The sequence below is a fragment of the Ursus maritimus genome, unplaced genomic scaffold (assembly GCF_017311325.1).
Source record: "Ursus maritimus isolate PB19 unplaced genomic scaffold, ASM1731132v1 scaffold_32, whole genome shotgun sequence".
In the NCBI taxonomy this organism is placed as follows: Eukaryota; Metazoa; Chordata; class Mammalia; order Carnivora; family Ursidae; genus Ursus; species Ursus maritimus.
The window spans coordinates 16022669-16040136 of NW_024425786.1; the positions used below are offsets into that span (position 1 = coordinate 16022669).

At 47.3% G+C, this 17468-nt stretch overlaps 2 protein-coding genes across 3 annotated transcripts in view; both read left to right on the forward strand.

Annotated features, from left to right (window-relative positions):
• LOC103666796 (proproteinase E) overlaps positions 1 to 5732 on the forward strand; it is a 12137-nt gene extending 6405 nt beyond the window's left edge. The window contains exon 8 of the mRNA XM_008694876.1: positions 5691 to 5732. Coding sequence (XP_008693098.1) covers positions 5691 to 5732 — 42 coding nt within the window. The remainder of the gene's footprint in view (positions 1 to 5690) is intronic.
• Positions 5733 to 5898: 166 nt separating this feature from the next.
• LOC103666579 (SCAN domain-containing protein 1-like) lies at positions 5899 to 10114 on the forward strand. Of its 2 annotated transcripts, XM_008694639.2 has the most exons (3): positions 5911 to 6055; positions 7870 to 7955; positions 9174 to 10114. In XM_008694639.2, exon 3 carries the CDS (start codon positions 9206 to 9208, stop codon positions 9656 to 9658), a length of 453 nt encoding a protein of 150 aa, XP_008692861.1. In that variant the 5' UTR covers positions 5911 to 6055; positions 7870 to 7955; positions 9174 to 9205; the 3' UTR covers positions 9659 to 10114. The 2 variants fall into 2 exon arrangements, with proteins under 2 accessions (XP_008692860.1, XP_008692861.1); XM_008694638.2 differs by lacking the exon at positions 7870 to 7955 and having other exon boundaries at positions 5899 to 6055.
• The last annotated feature ends 7354 nt before the right edge of the window (positions 10115 to 17468 follow it).

The following is a 17468-nucleotide window of genomic DNA, read 5'->3' on the forward strand; positions in this document are numbered from 1 at the left end:
GGCTGTGGTCATTCATTCATTCATTCATTCAACAAGCATTCATACCTTGTTCCTGAGGTGGGCTCAGAGGGGGAGGGCGACATCGTTCCTGCCCTGAAACAGCTCATTATTGAGATAGAAATGAGCATATCAGAGTCATTCATTAAACATTTAGGAGGTACCTTCTTCGTGGCAAGTTCAGGGCCGGGAGTACAGACGTGAGGAAAACAACGTCCGGAGCCCTGCTGTGGCTGGGAGCCGACACACTCAGAAGCACACACAATGCCCAACAGGGTCGGAGCCCACGGGGCTGTTGTTGAGGGCCAAAACATTGCTGCCCTACAGCCAGGGGCAACATAGAAACAACTGAAGTCCTTCAGTCGTGTTCCTCCTGGGTACTGTGGAGGCAAACATGCGCTCAGCAAGGATATATGTTTATAATTTTTAAAAAAGATTTTATTTATTATTTGACAGAGAAAGAGAGCGAGAGAGCACAAGCAGGGAGAGTAGCAGGCAGAGGGAGAGAGAGAGGGGCAGACTCCCTGCTGAGCAGGGAGCCCAAGGCGGGCTCAATCCCAGGACCCTGGGATCATGACCCGAGCCAAAGGCAGACACCCCACCGACTGAGCCACCCAGGCGCTCCATGTTTATCATTTTTAATATTGCTCTTGCCCCATTGCCCCTCCTCTTAAAAATTACACTTCTAGTTTAAAAACGTTTAAAAGATACAGCATGGAGAATAATATAGGAAACACCCATGTAGCCTCCCTCCAGCATTAACAAAGTCCACATTTTTGCTTCAGATTTTCTAGAAGAATAACTACATTACTAAGGTGGAGGTCCCTTTGTACTCAGAGGACATCCTCACAGCTGTGGGGTTGTTCACCCAATAGCCCTGGCTTTCCTTTGGGGCACATAGCAGGATCGTTCTTGCCTGCCCCGTGAAGGTGGGTTGGTCCATGTGGCTCCCTCTGGCCCAAGTGAAGATCTGAGAGGTGGGACCGTTTGCAGAGCTGTCTTTCCTTTTGCCATGGTAAGGGCAGGTCAGCCTGGTTCCAGAGTGTGGAGACATGGAGCAGAGCCCCCTGTGCCCCCTGATGGACACGTAGCACAAGTAACAAATACACTCTGTTGTTATAAGGCCACTAAGATTGGGGGTGTTTGTTACGGTGGCATTGACCTAACTTATACTTACTAATGAAATGAATTGGGCATTTATCCTTCCACTCCATGCTGTTATATATTTTTTAAAGCACATATATAATATCCCTAAACGATGTATTCATTGTTTTGGTTTTTAGACATACACACATAGTGGGGCACCTGGCTGGTTCAGTGGGTTAAGCATCTGCCTTCAGCTCAGGTCATGATCTCAGGGTCCTGGGATCGAGCCCCACGTAGTCCTCGTTGCTCAGCAGGGTGTCTGCTTCTCCCCCTGTTCATGCTCTCTCCCTCTCAAATAAATAAATAAAATCTTTAAAAAAAAAAGTACAGGTATGGCTTCATGCTGTATGTATTATTCCGCAACCGGGTTCTTTCACACAACATTGTCTCTTGAGGGCTCTCCATGCTACTTTATATATCTCTAGCTCACTGCTGCTGGTTCTGAAGAGTATCCTCTTGCACAACACTATTTACTTACCCTTTTCACCCTACAGGGGGACATTCACAGCAGGGCCAATTTTTTTTTTTTATTACAAATAGTGCTTCAGTGAATGTCCTTGGACATATCTCCAGGTACAAATGTGTGAGTTTCTCTAGGGTATATTCCAAGAAATGGAATTACTGGGTAGGAGGGTGTGCTCATTTTCAGCTTCAATTGCCAAGTTGCTCTCCAAAGTGATTATATCAACCATACTTCATAAAAATTTCTTTCTTCTTTTTTCCTTTCCCATCCACTGTCCCTATGCATTATGACCGCCTCCCCACTTTTCTCCATAACCATTCCTGAACCCTCCCCCATGGAAACTCTCCTCCAGCCCATACTCCCCACTTCAGCTGCTACTAAATCCAAGAACTGGTCTGGCAAGGCCAGAGTTAGGACAAGGGAGGAACTGACTCAAGCAGAGCAGAGACCTCTGCATGACAAGGGTGTGGGGGAGGATGAGAGAACTTCTGGAATCAGCATATGGTACTCAGTGGTGTTGAGTCAGCCGGGTAGTCCCAGGTGACGTGTAACAGGTGTTCTCAGGCCACAGCAGGGGTGCCAAAGCTGAGGATCTGCCGTTTCCTATTGGGTCAGGGAAGGACCCTTGGACAGTTTCCCCAAATAGTTTTAGGATAAAGGGCAGTCGGACCTGTAAAATTCCACCCCGTGGCTGGGTACAGGCCCTCAGGGGCCCTCCGCCCAGCCTCAGTGGGAGGCTAGCTGCTGACACCCTCCTCACGGGTGAGCAACAGGGAGTTTGGAAATCTTGCCTAGAAGCGTCAACAATTTGATCAATAATTCAATATGCCTTTTTAAATTTCCAAGTCCTGATGATTCAAATCCTTTAAAAACCATATAGTCAATAATTTAATTTTTTTAAAGATTTTATTTATTTGAGAGAGAGAGAGAGAGAGGCAGAGAGAACACAAGCAGGGGGAGGGGCAGAAGGAGAGGGAGAAACAGACTCCTCACTGAGCAGGGAGCCCAACTCGGGGCTTGACCCCAGGACCCTGGGATCATGACCCAAGCCAAAGGCAACCGCTTAACCGACTGAGCCACCCAGGTGCCCAAATAATTTAATTTTTTGAGTAATGATTAGAGTGTCGATGCCAACAGCTTTTTATTTTTGTTTTCTAAATCATGAAGAAAATCTACCTTTTGAAAAAGCACAATGTCAACCTTTATGTTTTTATAATTTTTTAGAGATTGTATTTATTTGTTTCAAAGAGGGAAAGTGAGAGAGAGCATGAGTGGGGGGAGAGGCAGACGCCCCGCTGAGCAGGGGGCCCAATGCGGTACTGGATCACAGGCCCCTGGGATCATGACCTGAGCCAAAAGCAGAGGCTTGACTGGATGAACCACCAAGGCGCCCCATCAACACTTTATCCCCTTTGGAAAATATAAAGGATCAGTGCTGTGTTGCCTTCTCCTTAATCACAAGGTGTCAATAATTTTGTTCTCATTTAAAACTCATTAACATGTCGATAATTCTTTTTTTTTTTTTAATCTTAAAAGAGTCAGCAATTCCGTTCACTGTTCCTTTTTCATAACATTCATATTGGCTACATTTTACGAACTTCCTCTTTGGGAGATTTTAAACAACCACCCACATCATTCCCTTGTCTCTTACACAGCTACTGCTATCATCTTGGTATGCCTCCTTCCACTTCCTCTTCTTTACATTCAGAAAACCCATCAATGGTTAGATCGATGGACATAGATTGAGCAGCTATGGGTATTCCGTGGCAGGCATGGACAGAGGAAAATGACCCAAACTTGGGCCAGGCCCTTGATGAGCCCCGAGTCTGGCTGGAAAGCTGACAGGTACACCCAAGCAGGGATGGAGGTGTTCTGATGAAGGCCCAGAGTGATGTGGGGCCCAAGGAGCTGGAGTCACTTCGGGATGGGAAGAGTTGAGCTCTAGAGAGGCCTTATATCCAAATGATTGAGGCATCGAGTGATTTCTGTCAAATGTGACTCTATCAAACCTTTTGTCAATGAACAGCAAAGATACAGTGCTGAGAAACTCTGCTGTTTGAGACCATGTCAGTGAGATGAAAAATTGCACTCTTGTCCAGTGGGTCAGAGCCATATTTGGATTACCAAGCCAGATGCAGAGCTTCTAATAAGAGGATTTTGGACACAACAGTCCATATTTATCTTAACTGTGGTATCCAAGGATACAGGACCATGAATCTACTTCTCACCTCAAGCTAGATGCTAACCCCTTTCTACAGGTCCAGGTTTGCCTTGAGCCTATCAACATGGCCTCATTTCAATTTCTCCTAAATTCCAATCTTCCCCCAAATCCTACAGTAACCCTGTTTCTTCCTTTATTTCATGAGACACCCATGCTTTCTCTGGGTGCTTGATGCATCAAGTTAATGATCCTAACTTTGTTAAACTACACCTGTGTCCCTCATGGTCTTTACCAGTTTGACATTATCATAAAAGTCAAGCCTTCTCTGTTCATTCCTTCACTCATTGATTCATCTGATAAATATTTATCTAGTTTATGTTCAGTTTTAGGTGCCAGAGACATGGTGACGGGATAGTCAAGATCTTTGGCCTTGTGGCCACTGTTTCGAGTGGGTGAGATAGAAAATAAACAGATAATAACAATACAGAGTAACAGGCTACAAAGGGACTGCATGGATGCCTTTAGAAAGGGCGGAGGTTGGACAGTAAAGGCTGCTTGAGAGAGGCTCCATTTGAACTGGAACCGGGATGACCAGATGTCAGGAAAGGGCACCACAAGCAGAGATCACCAAAGAGGTGATGAGGAGCTTCTTGGGTTTGCAAAATAACTAGAAGGCCAGCGTGCCTGGAGCATAGTGAGTGAACAGGAGGATGGGGACAGATGAGGAATGTGGGCAAAGTACGAAGTTTACATTTTTATCCTGAATGATAGGATAATCTTACACAGAGCCACAACATATATACTTTTCATATAAATTTATAAACCTGTGAAATTGGAGCTGCTCTGGGACCTAAAGCACTGCCCAGTCTCCGACCCCCACCCCATTCCAGGAGTTTTCCTGAAGCATTCCTAAGGAACCTAAGAATTGGATGGGGGGGGGGGAGGGCAACTAGAAGTCCTTAATGTAGTGCAACCCTCTCCCTTACGGATGGGGAAACCAAGGCTGAGAGGAGGGGAAAGGTGGAAACTGCCCTGTAGGAGTGAGTGGGGGAAGGGCCACAGTCACTAGCAGAGGTAGGAGTAGGAGCATAGCAAGGAGCTCTGGTTATCCAACCATCAGCTGGAGTATCTGGCAATCTAGAGGTTTACTGACCCACAGTGGCAGGATAGACAAAAGGCACATCTTCTCTTCACCAGGGACACTGGCTGGGGGTAAAGTGGGGTGGAGTGGGGGGTGTGGGAGGTTAGGGTGGAGGGTAGGGAAGGTTGGGGGGAGGGTTGTGATAACCCAGCAGGGGTCTTCGGAGCGCCCCTCTTAATTCCTTAGCCTGTCCCATTTGGATAGGGCAAATGGGAGGAGAGATGGGTGGGCCACCTGAGCGCCTGTCCCTAACAGCCAAGTCCCTTCCCCTTCAGGGTTGAGAGCAAGGATGTGGGAGGGCTGCCTCGGTTAGCATCTTTGCACTTCCTCTCACAGGCTGTGCTATTTTAACATGTGTGCTCCCGACTCAAATCCAGCCTAAACCCAGACTCAAACCAGCAAAGCGTGACTTCAAATCTTCAGTTCTTAACCATCCGCAACTGGAAAGTCTCGGGGAAGAGGCATACAGGGCTAAGACTGAGCCTTCCATACACAGGACAGACAGACTGACAAAGCCACGCGGACACTGCCCACTTCTGTCTGGGTACAGTGAGGCAAGGGTACTTCAAAAAGACCGTGCCCACTGCCCGTGAAATGATTCCACGGGGTGCCACACAGGACCACCGTTTCCAAACAGCCGCCACCCAGCCCTCTATTCTGGTTTCTTTCCTCCGGGTGGTGCAAAGGCTCAAGGGTGTAACCTCAGGGTGGGGAGCTGAGTCAGCTGCGGGCGGGCTCCTGGAGTGTCTCAATTCCCAATTCGACCTCTTTCCACTTTGCAGCTGGGCAAACTGCGGCTTGAAAAATCAGAGAACCTCCCCTAGGCGGAAAAGCTGCCTAGGCGGTACCAACAGCTCCGCACTGCAGGGAGAACTGAGCACTGAGGAAGGCCCAAAGCCCACCACGGGTTAAAACCACGGAGCTGAGAGCACCGCCGAGGCCTAGAGAGACTCCGCCCCCTCTACCCTGTTTCCCCCTTCACTTCCAACTTCCGGGCGGGGCGCCACTTCCGGTTCCGGCGGCGGGCTACAAAGCTCTGCGCCGGGTAGTTGGTTTCCTTTTCTTGGAGTCGGTTTCGGGCATCGAGTCGGCTCGCGAGGCGCCCCCGCCCCCGTTCCCCCCACCCTCGGAGGTGGCACCTGCTCAGGTGAACGCCCCCTCCCCTCCTTCCCTCCATCCCTCCCGACCGCTTCTCTTTTCCCGGCGCACGGTGTATTGGGAGCTGGGGGCCGCGGCGGCGGTGGTGGCAGCTGCCCTCGGAGCGGAGAAGCCCTGTCCCGGGACTTTGCGGGCCGCTCGGGCTGGCGTGGTCTTGGATTTCGCTTCAGCTCGGGAGGAGGAGGTCCTGGTCTGGAGCGCCAGACTTTTCCCAGTCCACCCGAGGCCCTTGGAGCCGCGCCCATATGGTGGGAGGAGCCCGGCTCAGCACCCCGCCTAGACGCCGGGAATTTTCTGTTCAGCGGGGTGGCCCCATCACCTCCTGGCCTTGTGACCTTGGGCAGATCCCCTCTCGTCGGGCCTCAGTTTGTTCCCGTGTGAATGGAAATGACAGTAACTGTCCTACTGGGTTATCGGGAGGATTGGATGAGGGAAATGTTCCGCGGAGTGTCTGGCGTGTAAAACTCAATAGCATCGTTTGCTGCTGTTGTTAATAGAGACTGCTGGGGCAGTAGAGAGTCGTATCGAGAGTTTATAGAGTGGCTGAGAGGATCACACAGCGGAGTGTAAAATGCTCAGCACAGTGTCAGCTAGGAAGTAAGTGCTCAATGAGTCGGCATTCTTAACGGATGAGGGTAAGCGTTGTGTCTGATCATTGGTCTTCTAAAACTGATAGGATTTATTAGCTGGGCAAATCGTGGAGTTGGTCCATCTTTCAGATCTAGCCTTGAGAACTGGCCTCCTGACAATTGAGACTGTTCTTAGAAGTCGGGGCTGTAAAGACCTCCGGGACTGGGAGCTAGAAGAAGTAATAAAAGGGTGTTTTCCTAACTGTGTTAGGGGTTTTTCACTCAAAGGTTTTGGGCAGGAGGAGAATGTTTGCTTCCTTTTGAATTAGGAAAGTAATACGTAGTTGTAGTTAAAAAGAAAGCAACATAGAAAGGTATGGCATGAAAAATGTGTCTTCTGTTTCTGCTCTTCAAAAGTAAGTACAATTGAAGGTAGTTTTGTGCATAGATCGGGTCATGTATGCTTGTGTACGTATTTTAATTTCCCCAGGTGGGATCATACTGCGCCTTTAGTCAGGTGGTGATGTGTTATGCACGTCTGTCTGTGTCAGCGCTCACAGGCCAAGTTCATGCCTCATTAGGCTGCATTTACTCTGCCGAATGGCTGACAGTACTTTAATTATTTCCCTGTTGATGGTCACTTAGGTTCCCAGGATTTTGCTTTCTCACATTTTCAGCCAACCTTTCCTTGACTAAATATTTCCTTTTTCTCCAAGGTACCCCTGAGTTCTGGGGATATTTTGGGCTTCATCACTGTCGATTAGTGACAGTGTACTTTTGGGGAAGAGAGCATGCTGTTGATTGAGCAAAAACCCAGATAATATGAGAAGAGTAAGTGTGTTCCAAGAATATCCAAACTGCAGGGTCTAGAATCAATTCAAAGTTCCTAGAAAATAGGTCATGAAACATTTGAAGAAGTGGTGACTAGGAGCTGAGAACTAGTTAATGCAGGGCAGCTGGTCAGTGTTGGTGATTGTTGGCCTCTGTTGGTTGTTACCCAGGGAACAGATTTGAGAAACTCCCTGAGGTGGGAGGGATTTTAAATGTCAACACTCCTGCTTCATGGACTAGGGAGGAATTAATTATTGGGGGAGGGGGTTTGTTAATGAAAAAAGATGGCCTTTGAAAACTGACCCCATGGTAGGGGTTGTAACTCTTTGGACATACCCTGATGTGTAAATTTATCATTTCTGTACTGTCACTTGAAGTCTCTCTCTCTTTTTTAATAACATAGATTGTGGTTTTCCTGTACATAACCTTTCTCTCGGAGTGAGGCCCTAACCCAAGTGAAGCAAAGCCATTTTTTCTGGGATTTTACAGGTATTTAGTGTGCCCCTCCTCCCCTCCCCACTACAGTTGTTTTCCTAATCCTAGAGCTGACAAGCATCCAAAGAGTTGGGCACATACGCTACTAGGATTCCGACTAGTTCAGTTTCCCGTATACTGATTAGAGGAACTTAGAGATTTTATTTATTTATTTGAGAGAGGGAGAGAGCGCGTGCGCACACCTGAGCCCGTACCTGCGAGCAGGGGACGGGCAGAGAGAGAGAGAGAAAGAGAGAGAGAAGCTCCAGCAGACTCCCTGCTGAGCATGGAGATCATGACCTGCCGCCGAAATCGAGTCAGACGCTCAACCAACTGAGCCACCCAGGCGGCCCTGATTAGACTGATTAGAGGAACTTAGGATCTTGATCTTAACATAGAAGCTTTTCTTTTCTTTTCTTTCTTTTTTGTAAAGGGGGGGCTTAGGTTTAACTGTGATGGTAGCTCCTAAAGTACATTTATTCATTTATTTATTTATTTATTTAGATTTTATTTGAGAGAATGAGCAAGCAAATGAGCAGGAGCATGAAGAAGGGGGAGGGGGAGAAGGAGAAGCAGGGTCCCTGCAGGGAGCCTGACCTGGGGCTTGATCCCAGGACCCTGAGATCATGACCTGAACCCAAGGCAGATGCTTAACTGACTGAGCCACCCAGGCAGCCCCTAAAGTACTTTTTAACACTTATTACTCTTTCATCATGAAAGAGATGAGGGGGGTAAGAGAAGACAGCAGAGTAGATGTCAATGAACAGACCTTTATCTCTTATATTTTAGTACTTTCTCATAACTTGCTTTTGGACATAACTCCATAAAAGGCATTGGAAGAAGCAAACACCCGTGATTTTATAGCCCCCCCCCCCATAACTCATGTGCATACATAGTTTTTTTGTTTTAGCATAATGTGTAAAATACTTTGTAATGCAGGGAAAATGGATGAAAGATCCTCTAGAAGATTCTCTGGTTAGTGAGGCCACTGTTCTTCATTCTTCCTGCTTTGAGAATCTACATTCTTGGTTTTGGTAAACCACTGACACATTTTTCTCAATTGTGTCAATTGATCCAGAGGAACAAAAATAGAATTCCTAGTAGCTTTATTAAGAAAGCCTGCAAAGATTGGAAAGCTGATGGAACTTGGGTCTGGATCAGATCCATAAGAGGAAGTTGTTTTTAACGGTCTCTGGTCTGTTTGTGCTGAGCCTGTCTTTTCTCTGTGTTCAGGAGTCTGCGACATCCTTTTCCAGAGTTCCAGAATGGAGGCTGAAGGGTACCTAGAGACACACACAGATCGAGAAGTCCAGAATGATGAAATAAGGTCACCGTCAAATGAGATGATAGCTGAGGAGCCAGAAGTTGTCCTAATATCGGCTCCCGAGGTCCAGGCTCCAGGAGAGCCTTCTGGGCTTCCGCCAGAGAGCCTCGATGAAGACTCTGTTGAAGACCTTGAGACCATGCCACGAGGGAATCCTCCCAACGCGGCAGCCTCCAGGCAGAGGTTCCGAAAATTCCGCTATGAGGATGCGGCGGGGCCCAGGGATGTCCTCAGACAGCTCCAGGAGCTTGCTGGACAGTGGCTGAGACCCGACATTCACACGAAGGAGCAGATTGTGGAGATGCTGGTGCAGGAGCAGTTCCAGGCTGTCCTGCCCGAGGAGCTCCGAGCTCGGGCCCAGAGATGTCAGCCTGGGGTCAGAATCACTGGCTAAGTCCTGCCACGGGTTCTTGCCCAGCCTACATGTGAGAAGTAACCAAACGTTCTCTCTGTTGCAAGAGGCAATGACAGTCGTGGGGGAAAAGTGAACCTCAGTTTGTTTGTTTTTATAGCTTGCCTTTGACTAGTTGTAATAAGAATCCATCAAAACCCATGTTTGGACCTCTCTCTGGCTGAGGCAGCTCTAATTCCCAGGATTGAGCTCCAGAAAGAGCTTCTGTTAGGACTGTCCTGTTAGGACAATCAGCCTGTTGCTTGTTCTTGCTCTGCTGAATGCCTCCTTTTTTGCACTTTCTGACCTGCTTTAATATATTGTTATGTATCCAAAGAGGTAATTGCTTCAACTTCCAGAATTCTTGATTCTTGGCTGTGGTGGCATGAATGGAAGCTTCTGTAACCCCACCAGTAACTCATTTTAGATGTCCTTGAAATATTAAAGTTTGGTCCTTCATCACAGTGTCTCATGGTGATTTACCAGTTTAGCTTTTACTCAGCATTTGAGAAAGTTGAGATAATTATCAGGAGTAGATGTGAGCTAGAGATAAGATAGGAACAGGCCGGGCCTTTGTGTGCAGTCAGAATTTAAAATAAAACTGAGAAGGGGATAAAACAGGGTCCTCAGAGGTAAGTAATTCTTAGATCTGTTTGATTTTCTCTTTTCCCGTGTCCATGGCGTGTGTTCCACAGCTTGTCTCCCCCACAAGAGGACTCACTTTAAAGCCATTTGACCATTGTCTCCTGCTCTTCCTGAAACAGGTCATCCTGGTTTTCTGTGTGTGAAGCCCTGTGCTTATTTGACCGCCGAGACAGAGCGGTCAGTAGCTGTGGTTGTGACAGGCAAAGAGTAAACAGCAGCTGCTTTTCATCAGTGTGACCCAGTCTCGAGGAACCTTTCTGCCTCTGGCCTGGCTCTTGGATTAGTACATCTGCTCCTGTAACCAACTTGGTGCCAGTTCGGAAGCTAACCTTTGGTAGAGGGACCAGTTAGCTCCAAGCTGGAACTCATGGTTATTCTCCTGGTGTGTTAATACTTCCTGTGCCTTCGGGACTGGTCTAGATGTTAGGATACAAATACCAGACCCAGTATAAAGGAGAAGTGTATAGTTTTGGAAGAGAGAGGAAGACGTTGAGCTCTGTGGGTAGGATCATTAGTAAAACTAGTCTTCCTTTTGGTATCTGATCTTGAGATAGCGCTAAGAAAACACATTTTCTTTTCTTTTTAAGATTTTATTTGTGAGAGAGCACGACCCAGGGGTAGGGGCAGTGGGAGAGGGAGAGGGACAAGCAGATCTCTCTCCTGCTGAGCATAGAGCCTGATGTGGGGCTCAATCCCAGGACCCTGAGTTCATGACCTGAGCTGAAGTCAGAGGTTTAGCTGACTGAGTTACCCAGGCACCCCCAAAACATTTCCTGTTAGAAAAAAATCCATTAAAAGCAGAGGAGAGAGGAAATAGGCAAGTTAGGGAAGTGAGATTTTAATTGAACTTGAGTGGGAGGTCACTGGATAGAACCCCACCTTGAGTGGAAGTGTGGGAATGCTTGGGGAGCAGCAAACTTACAGAAGGTAAACTGTGCCTTTTATTGACTAGGTTAAGCTTTTCTTTCTTTTTAAAACCATTTTATTTTATTTTTTAAAGATTTTTATTTATTTATTTGACAGCACAAGCAGGGGGGCAAGCAGGCTCCCTGCAGAGCAGGGAGCCAGATGCGGGGCTCGATCCCAGGACCCTGAGATCCCAATACACCTGAGCTGAAGGCAGGCGCTTAACTGTCTGAGCTACCCAGGCGCCCCTAAAACCATTTTATTTTAAAGATTTTATTTTTTATTAAGTCATCTCAACCAATGTGGGGCTCAAACTCACAACCCTGAGCTCGAGTCATAGCCCAACCGAGCCATCCAGGCGCCCCATAGGTGAAGCTTTTCTATTCCTAGTTCTGAGAGTAAAGTTTAACATTGGCAAAGAAGTTAGTAACCACGGTAGGGTCGGAGTATCTCCAATACTTCTGTTTGTTCAGAGCATTATGATGGTATTTCCTTTAGTCTGCAAAGATCAGGAACTCCTGATGTGAAGAATTTCCTGTCCTATGCCAGTTCCTCAGCTGCTTGGATGATCTGGAATATAGTGGGCAAGTAAAGGAGCCGACTTTCCAGGTGGACCCAGAAGTTAGCACCTTAGGGATTTTATGGCTTGACAGCCGAGGTGTCCTGAGCTGGGTGGACTTAGCACAGATTTTCTCAACGTGGGCAGTTTGGAGCCAGAGAATTCTCTTCCGTGGAGGCTTGTCTTATGTATTATAGGACATTCAGCAGCATCCCTGGTCTCTCGTCACCAGATGCCAGTAGCACCCCCCTGATGTGACAACCAAAAATGTCTCCAGACGTTGCCAAATGTTCCTTGGGGGCAAGCTGGCCTTGAGTTGAGAACTACTGATTTAATGGGAGAGTTCATCACAGATCTGCCACAGATTGCCTTTGGATCCCTGGTCTCTCAAGCTCAGTGTTGAATTGAGAAAGCTGTAAGAGAAGTGGTGTAAGTTGGGTTTCATACTGGAACGTCTGGCTGGTTCAGTTGGTAGAGTATGCGACTTAATCTCAGAGTCATGAGTTCAAGCCACGCTTTGGGCATGGAGCCTACTTAAAATTTTAAAAAATTGGGTTTCATATTCCCTGTATATGTTTGCGTAATGTCACCCACCTACTCTGGCAAATCTTAAGTTCTTTGATACAAAGATGAAAATTACATCTCCAACGCCAGCCATTCTGTTCAGATGGTTTACTGTGTGCTAGGATAGATGCATTTGTGATTCCTTTAATCCTTATCGGCATCCGACTTTACCTATTCGTATAAATCCACCTGCTTTACAGATAAGAAAATTGAGATTCACCAGTTACACAGTATGGCCAATGAAATGGGGGAGGGGGATCTGAGCCTGGGATTTCTGTCCCCCTAGTCTCAGGCTTTTTCTATAGTGTCTGGAAGTAGGAATTTAACAAGCATCTCTTGAGAATCTCCTGCATGCAAGATGTTTCTTCTTTTACTTTTTTTTTTCATCTTTACAATTTTTTTTTTTAAGATTTTATTTATTTGAGAGAGAGCACAAGCAAGGGGAGGTGCAGAGGGAGGAGAAGCAGACTGCCTGCTGAGTACTCATCCCAAGACCCTGGCATCCTGGCCTGAGCCTTAGCTTACAATTTAGAATAATTTCTTAGCTTCATTTGATACAGAATAAGTATGAAAACAAAAATGGCCCATAATCTCACTTTCTAGGGAACTCCCACTGACATTTTTCAAAGCAAAAGATAAATTTGCATGAGGTTAGAAAAATCCAACAGTGTAAAAGGGAATAAAAGGAAAATTTAAAGTCTCTCTGCCCATTAACTGTTATGTATCCTTCCAGAAAACATGAATTACACAGATGTAAGCACTTACGTGTGCGCACACACATTTATCCCTTTTTTATTTACATGAAATACATACCATGTATGTTTAGGTTATACATTTTTCTTGCCCAGGATGTCTTGGGGTCTCTTGCTATCAACATACAGAGATTTGCTTTATTTAAAAAGAAAATTTTAGGGGCGCCTGGGTGGCGCAGTTGTTAAGCATCTGGCGTGATCCCAGCGCTCTGGGATCGAGCCCCACATCAGGCTTTTCCGCTAGGAGCCTGCTTCTTCCTCTCCCACTCCCCCTGCTTGTGTTCCCTCTCTCGCTGGCTGTCTCTATCTCTGTCAAATAAATAAATAAAATCTTAAAAAAAAAAAAACTTTAAAAAAATTTAAAAAAAAGGGGGGAAGAACTCTTTCTCCGTTCCTTCTGGACTGGTCACAGCAGGTGATAGGTTATGGGTTTACCAGGCTGGCCCTGGGCCGCGGTAAGATCCCACTTCCTGGGATCCCACCCCAACGCTTCCCGGTGTGCGACACTTCAGGCCCAGCCCCCCATCAGGCTCCTCTGCTGGGAGCCTGCTTCTTCCTCTCCCACTCCCCCTGCTTGTGTTCCCTCTCTCATTGGCTGTCTCACTGGCTGTCTCTGTGTCAAATAAATAAATAAGATCTTAAAAAAAAAAAAATTTTAAGCAGCTGCAGAGTAGTTCCTTATATGGCTAATACCTAGCCTTATACTTTCAGTAAAAAACGCAAGGGAGAGGATTTAGGTATGGGGTCAAGCCTCCAAAGCATAAGAGGTTTAGAGAGGTAAGTGACGGAGCCACGCCTCAACCCCTCAACCTCCACATCCTGAAACCAGAACTGGTACAATTCACAGCTGCCCAGCCCTGTCTCCTGGCAGCCCTGTGGTCCCAGCTCTTCCCCATGGAAGTGAATTTACAGATGAGTTCCTTGTCCCAAACAAACCCGGTAAGAGGAGAGGTTGGAGTCCATCTCCCTTTCATCTGGCTCCAGCCCCATGCCCTTGCCCTGAGGTTACACCGCCTGGATCTCAAAGAGCAGACCGAGTCCAGTGTTTCCAGAGCTCTGTGGGGATTTGAGAGGACAGTCATTCCCTAGCTCTCTTGCCGCTCTCCGAGATGATGCCTGTGCTTTCTCTTTGCAGTCGGCACGACCCAGCTACCACTAACGTCTGTCATGGTCATTTCTTGAGTCCATCTAGAGCCTAGTTCTGAAGAACCCCAAACGCTTTTAGTTCTGTGAGAGGAAGGAGGAGGAAAATGCAGAAGAGCCAGAGGGAAGTCCTTCTCAACTGTGTCCTGTGTCTAATTCTCTCTTTGTGATTATTTTGGCTCCCAAGTTCTGCAAAAGAATAATTTCATCTAGTTATTGAAAAATGCTGCTGCCAGATGGCCGCTGGTGAAAACCAGTGTCGGGACCACAAGGTAATACGAGATTCCTAGCAACTGGCTGGTGTCATGGAAAAATATGTCATCCGTTGGGCAGCTCCTCCCTGAGCAGTGAGTGGGTGCCAGGGCCTGGCTGCCGGGGAGGAGGCCAGCTCCGTGGGCTGTGGGGGCCATGAGGAGTCCACTGGGATGGCGGTGATGGCTGGAGCACTCCAGTGTAACTGGCCCTTCCAGGAGCGTCATGTGTGGTCACTTTCCACGGGCAGCTCAGTTCAACGCTCTTGACAATGGCTTGACTATTTTGCTCAGCATTTTCCACCCACGGTCAGGCGTTAATTGGACATTTTCCCTTGGCCTGGAATGCCTCTCCCCTAGGCCTCCCCCAGTCTTTGCCGGCCTACTCCTACTCATTCTTTATGACGCAGAGGGGCATGGTCACCTTCATGAAGCCTTCTTTGATTTCTGCCTCCAATTGGCATCAGAAGCCCTCCTGTGAGCCCCTCTAACGCCTTAGCTTTAGTTACAGTCCCTGTTCATTCAGCGAATGTATGTGGTGTGCCCGATATGCCACGCCCTGTTCTAGGGATCATGGTGGTGTGGTGTCCAGTCGGTGTCCCTAGGCAGATTGTGGGCTCCATCAAGAGGGAATCTCTATGTGCTGGCCTCCAACGCAGGGCCTGCCCATGGTGGATCCTCAAGAAAAAGTTTGATTTTTGTAGGAGACACCTGATTGCTGCCTGGTTGAAGGCTCTTCCTTCTAGGGAATGCAAACAACTAGAATTCACGGGAGACCATGGGAGGGGGACTGTGGGAGGGCTGGGGATGGAGGTAAACAAAAAAGGAAAGGCTTCACTCAGGTGGCGGGCTTCCCTCTCTGTTCTGCACCTGACCTTGTGATGAGGTGAAGTTAACTGCCCTTGGCTGGCTCTGCTTGAAAGCTCAAGGGCCCCCTGGGTGCCTAGCAACAACCTGACTGCCCAGAATGGTGATTTAGAAGCTGGGTGTGTCTCATGGGCAGGAAGCCACCGACACCACCAAAGCAGCCAGGGCCTCCCCTTCACTTCCTCTGAGCCAAAACCCCGCCTCCAAGTGGGGCCAATACTTAGCTTTAGGCCTGTTTTAGCACAAATTGGAGGCTCTGGAAAAGATAACTCCAGTGCTTACAAGATGTGTGATCTCAGACCAAGTCATGTCACCTCCCTGAGCTTCAGCTCCCACACCTGTCTTTTTCCTGTCTTATTCCCAGCTAGGGTCACCCTCCCACAGCACCGGAAGCACAGAAACATCCAGCAGCTGCTGATGTAGCTGAATATGCCGGATAGGGGAAGATTCAGTTAGTGATTCTTTCTCAGGTGACCCTTTGATCTTGTTCTTTTCTTCTGAGCGCCTCTCTTGAGCTCTCCATCTTCCCATTTCTAATTTCTACACATTAAATCCTGTTCTTAGCTTCTTATTTCTTCCATCCCATTTCTCTGCTTTTTTCTTTTTAAGATTTTATTTTTAAGTAATCTCTTCGCCCGACGTAGGGCTCGAACTCACAACCCCGAGATTAAGAGCGGCACGCTCCACCGACTGAGCCAGCCAGGCACCCTTCTTTGCTTTCCTTATCCACAGCCATTAAACCTCACCATCGAGGCTCACAAATATTCTACACCTCTTTAAAAAATCACAAGGGTTTTGGTTTTGGGGCCAATACTGTTGCCAAGGTGACCCTTAATTTTTAAAATTTAAGTGTACCACGCATCCTGGAAATTGTATGACTGGATGAATTTGTACAATGTGAGTGTATCCCCATAACCACTGTCCAGATGAAGATACAATGTATAGCCAGCATCCCAGGAGTCTCCCTCAGGCCCTTTCCTAGTCTCCAGTCTCCTGGAAGGTAAGCTACTGTGATTTCTACTGCCATAGAGTACTGTTGCCTGTTTCTGAACCAAATGGAATCACACGGTGTATACTCTTCCGTGTTTGTTTTCTTGTGTTCAACATTACGTCTACGAGATTCATCCACCTCTTGAGCCTCCTGCTTTTCCATGCCTGCGTGCCTGGACATGCCTGTTCTTTCCCCCAGTGGTCAGCACGCCCCACCCTGGCCTGGCCAGCCTGTGCCGGTCCTCTAGATTTAGATCAGACCTCGCTCCTTTGGGAAACCTCCCTTATCGGCTCTGGGTTTGAATTTCAGCTCTTCCACCTGCCAGCTATATGACTTCAGGCAAGTGGTCCTAACCTCTTCATGCCTCGTTTTTGTTGAAGGTGATAATTTCTATATTCCAGAGTTCTTGTGAATTTCAAGTGAGTTAATACATATTAAATACTTAGAACAATGCCTGGAGCATAGGAAGTACTTAGTAAACGTTAAGTATAACCCTTATGAATATTCTGCTTTTCTTTGATTCTCCTAGATACTTGTACAAACCCCTGTCCTAGCACTAGTTTTGATTACTGTTTGTCTCACCATGAGACCTTAGCTCCTTGAGAAGAGATTATGTCTTCATTCATTGTATTTCTTCAACAGGTAATTATTAAGTATACACTACATTCTTGCACTGAGGGTACCGTGGTGAAAGAAGCCCTTGAATTTTCTTTTTAATGGGGAGAGATAGAGAGTAAGAATACTGAAAGGGTGAGATCATTTTGGAGAGTGATAAGACTATGAAAGAAAGAAAGCAGCATGGTTTGGTAGTGGGTTGGAACTGCTACCCTAAGCTGGGTGGGGAGGAGGTCTCCTTAAATAGTTGCTATTTGAGCAAAGACGTGCAGGATGAAAAGGAGCAGGCTCGTGCAGAGCAGGAATGCTCAGGGCAGCAAGTGCAAAGGCCCTGAGGCAGGCACAGTAAGCTCAGTTCTGTATGAGGAATGACAAAGGAGGCAGCATGGCTGTAGCCCAGTGAGTGGGTGCATTGTTCTGAGGACGTTGGAGAGGTGGACAAGAGCCAGGAGAAGCCACTGAAGAGGTTAAGCAGGGGAATATCAGTTATCTTCGCATCCGAGGTGCCTAGCGTGTAATA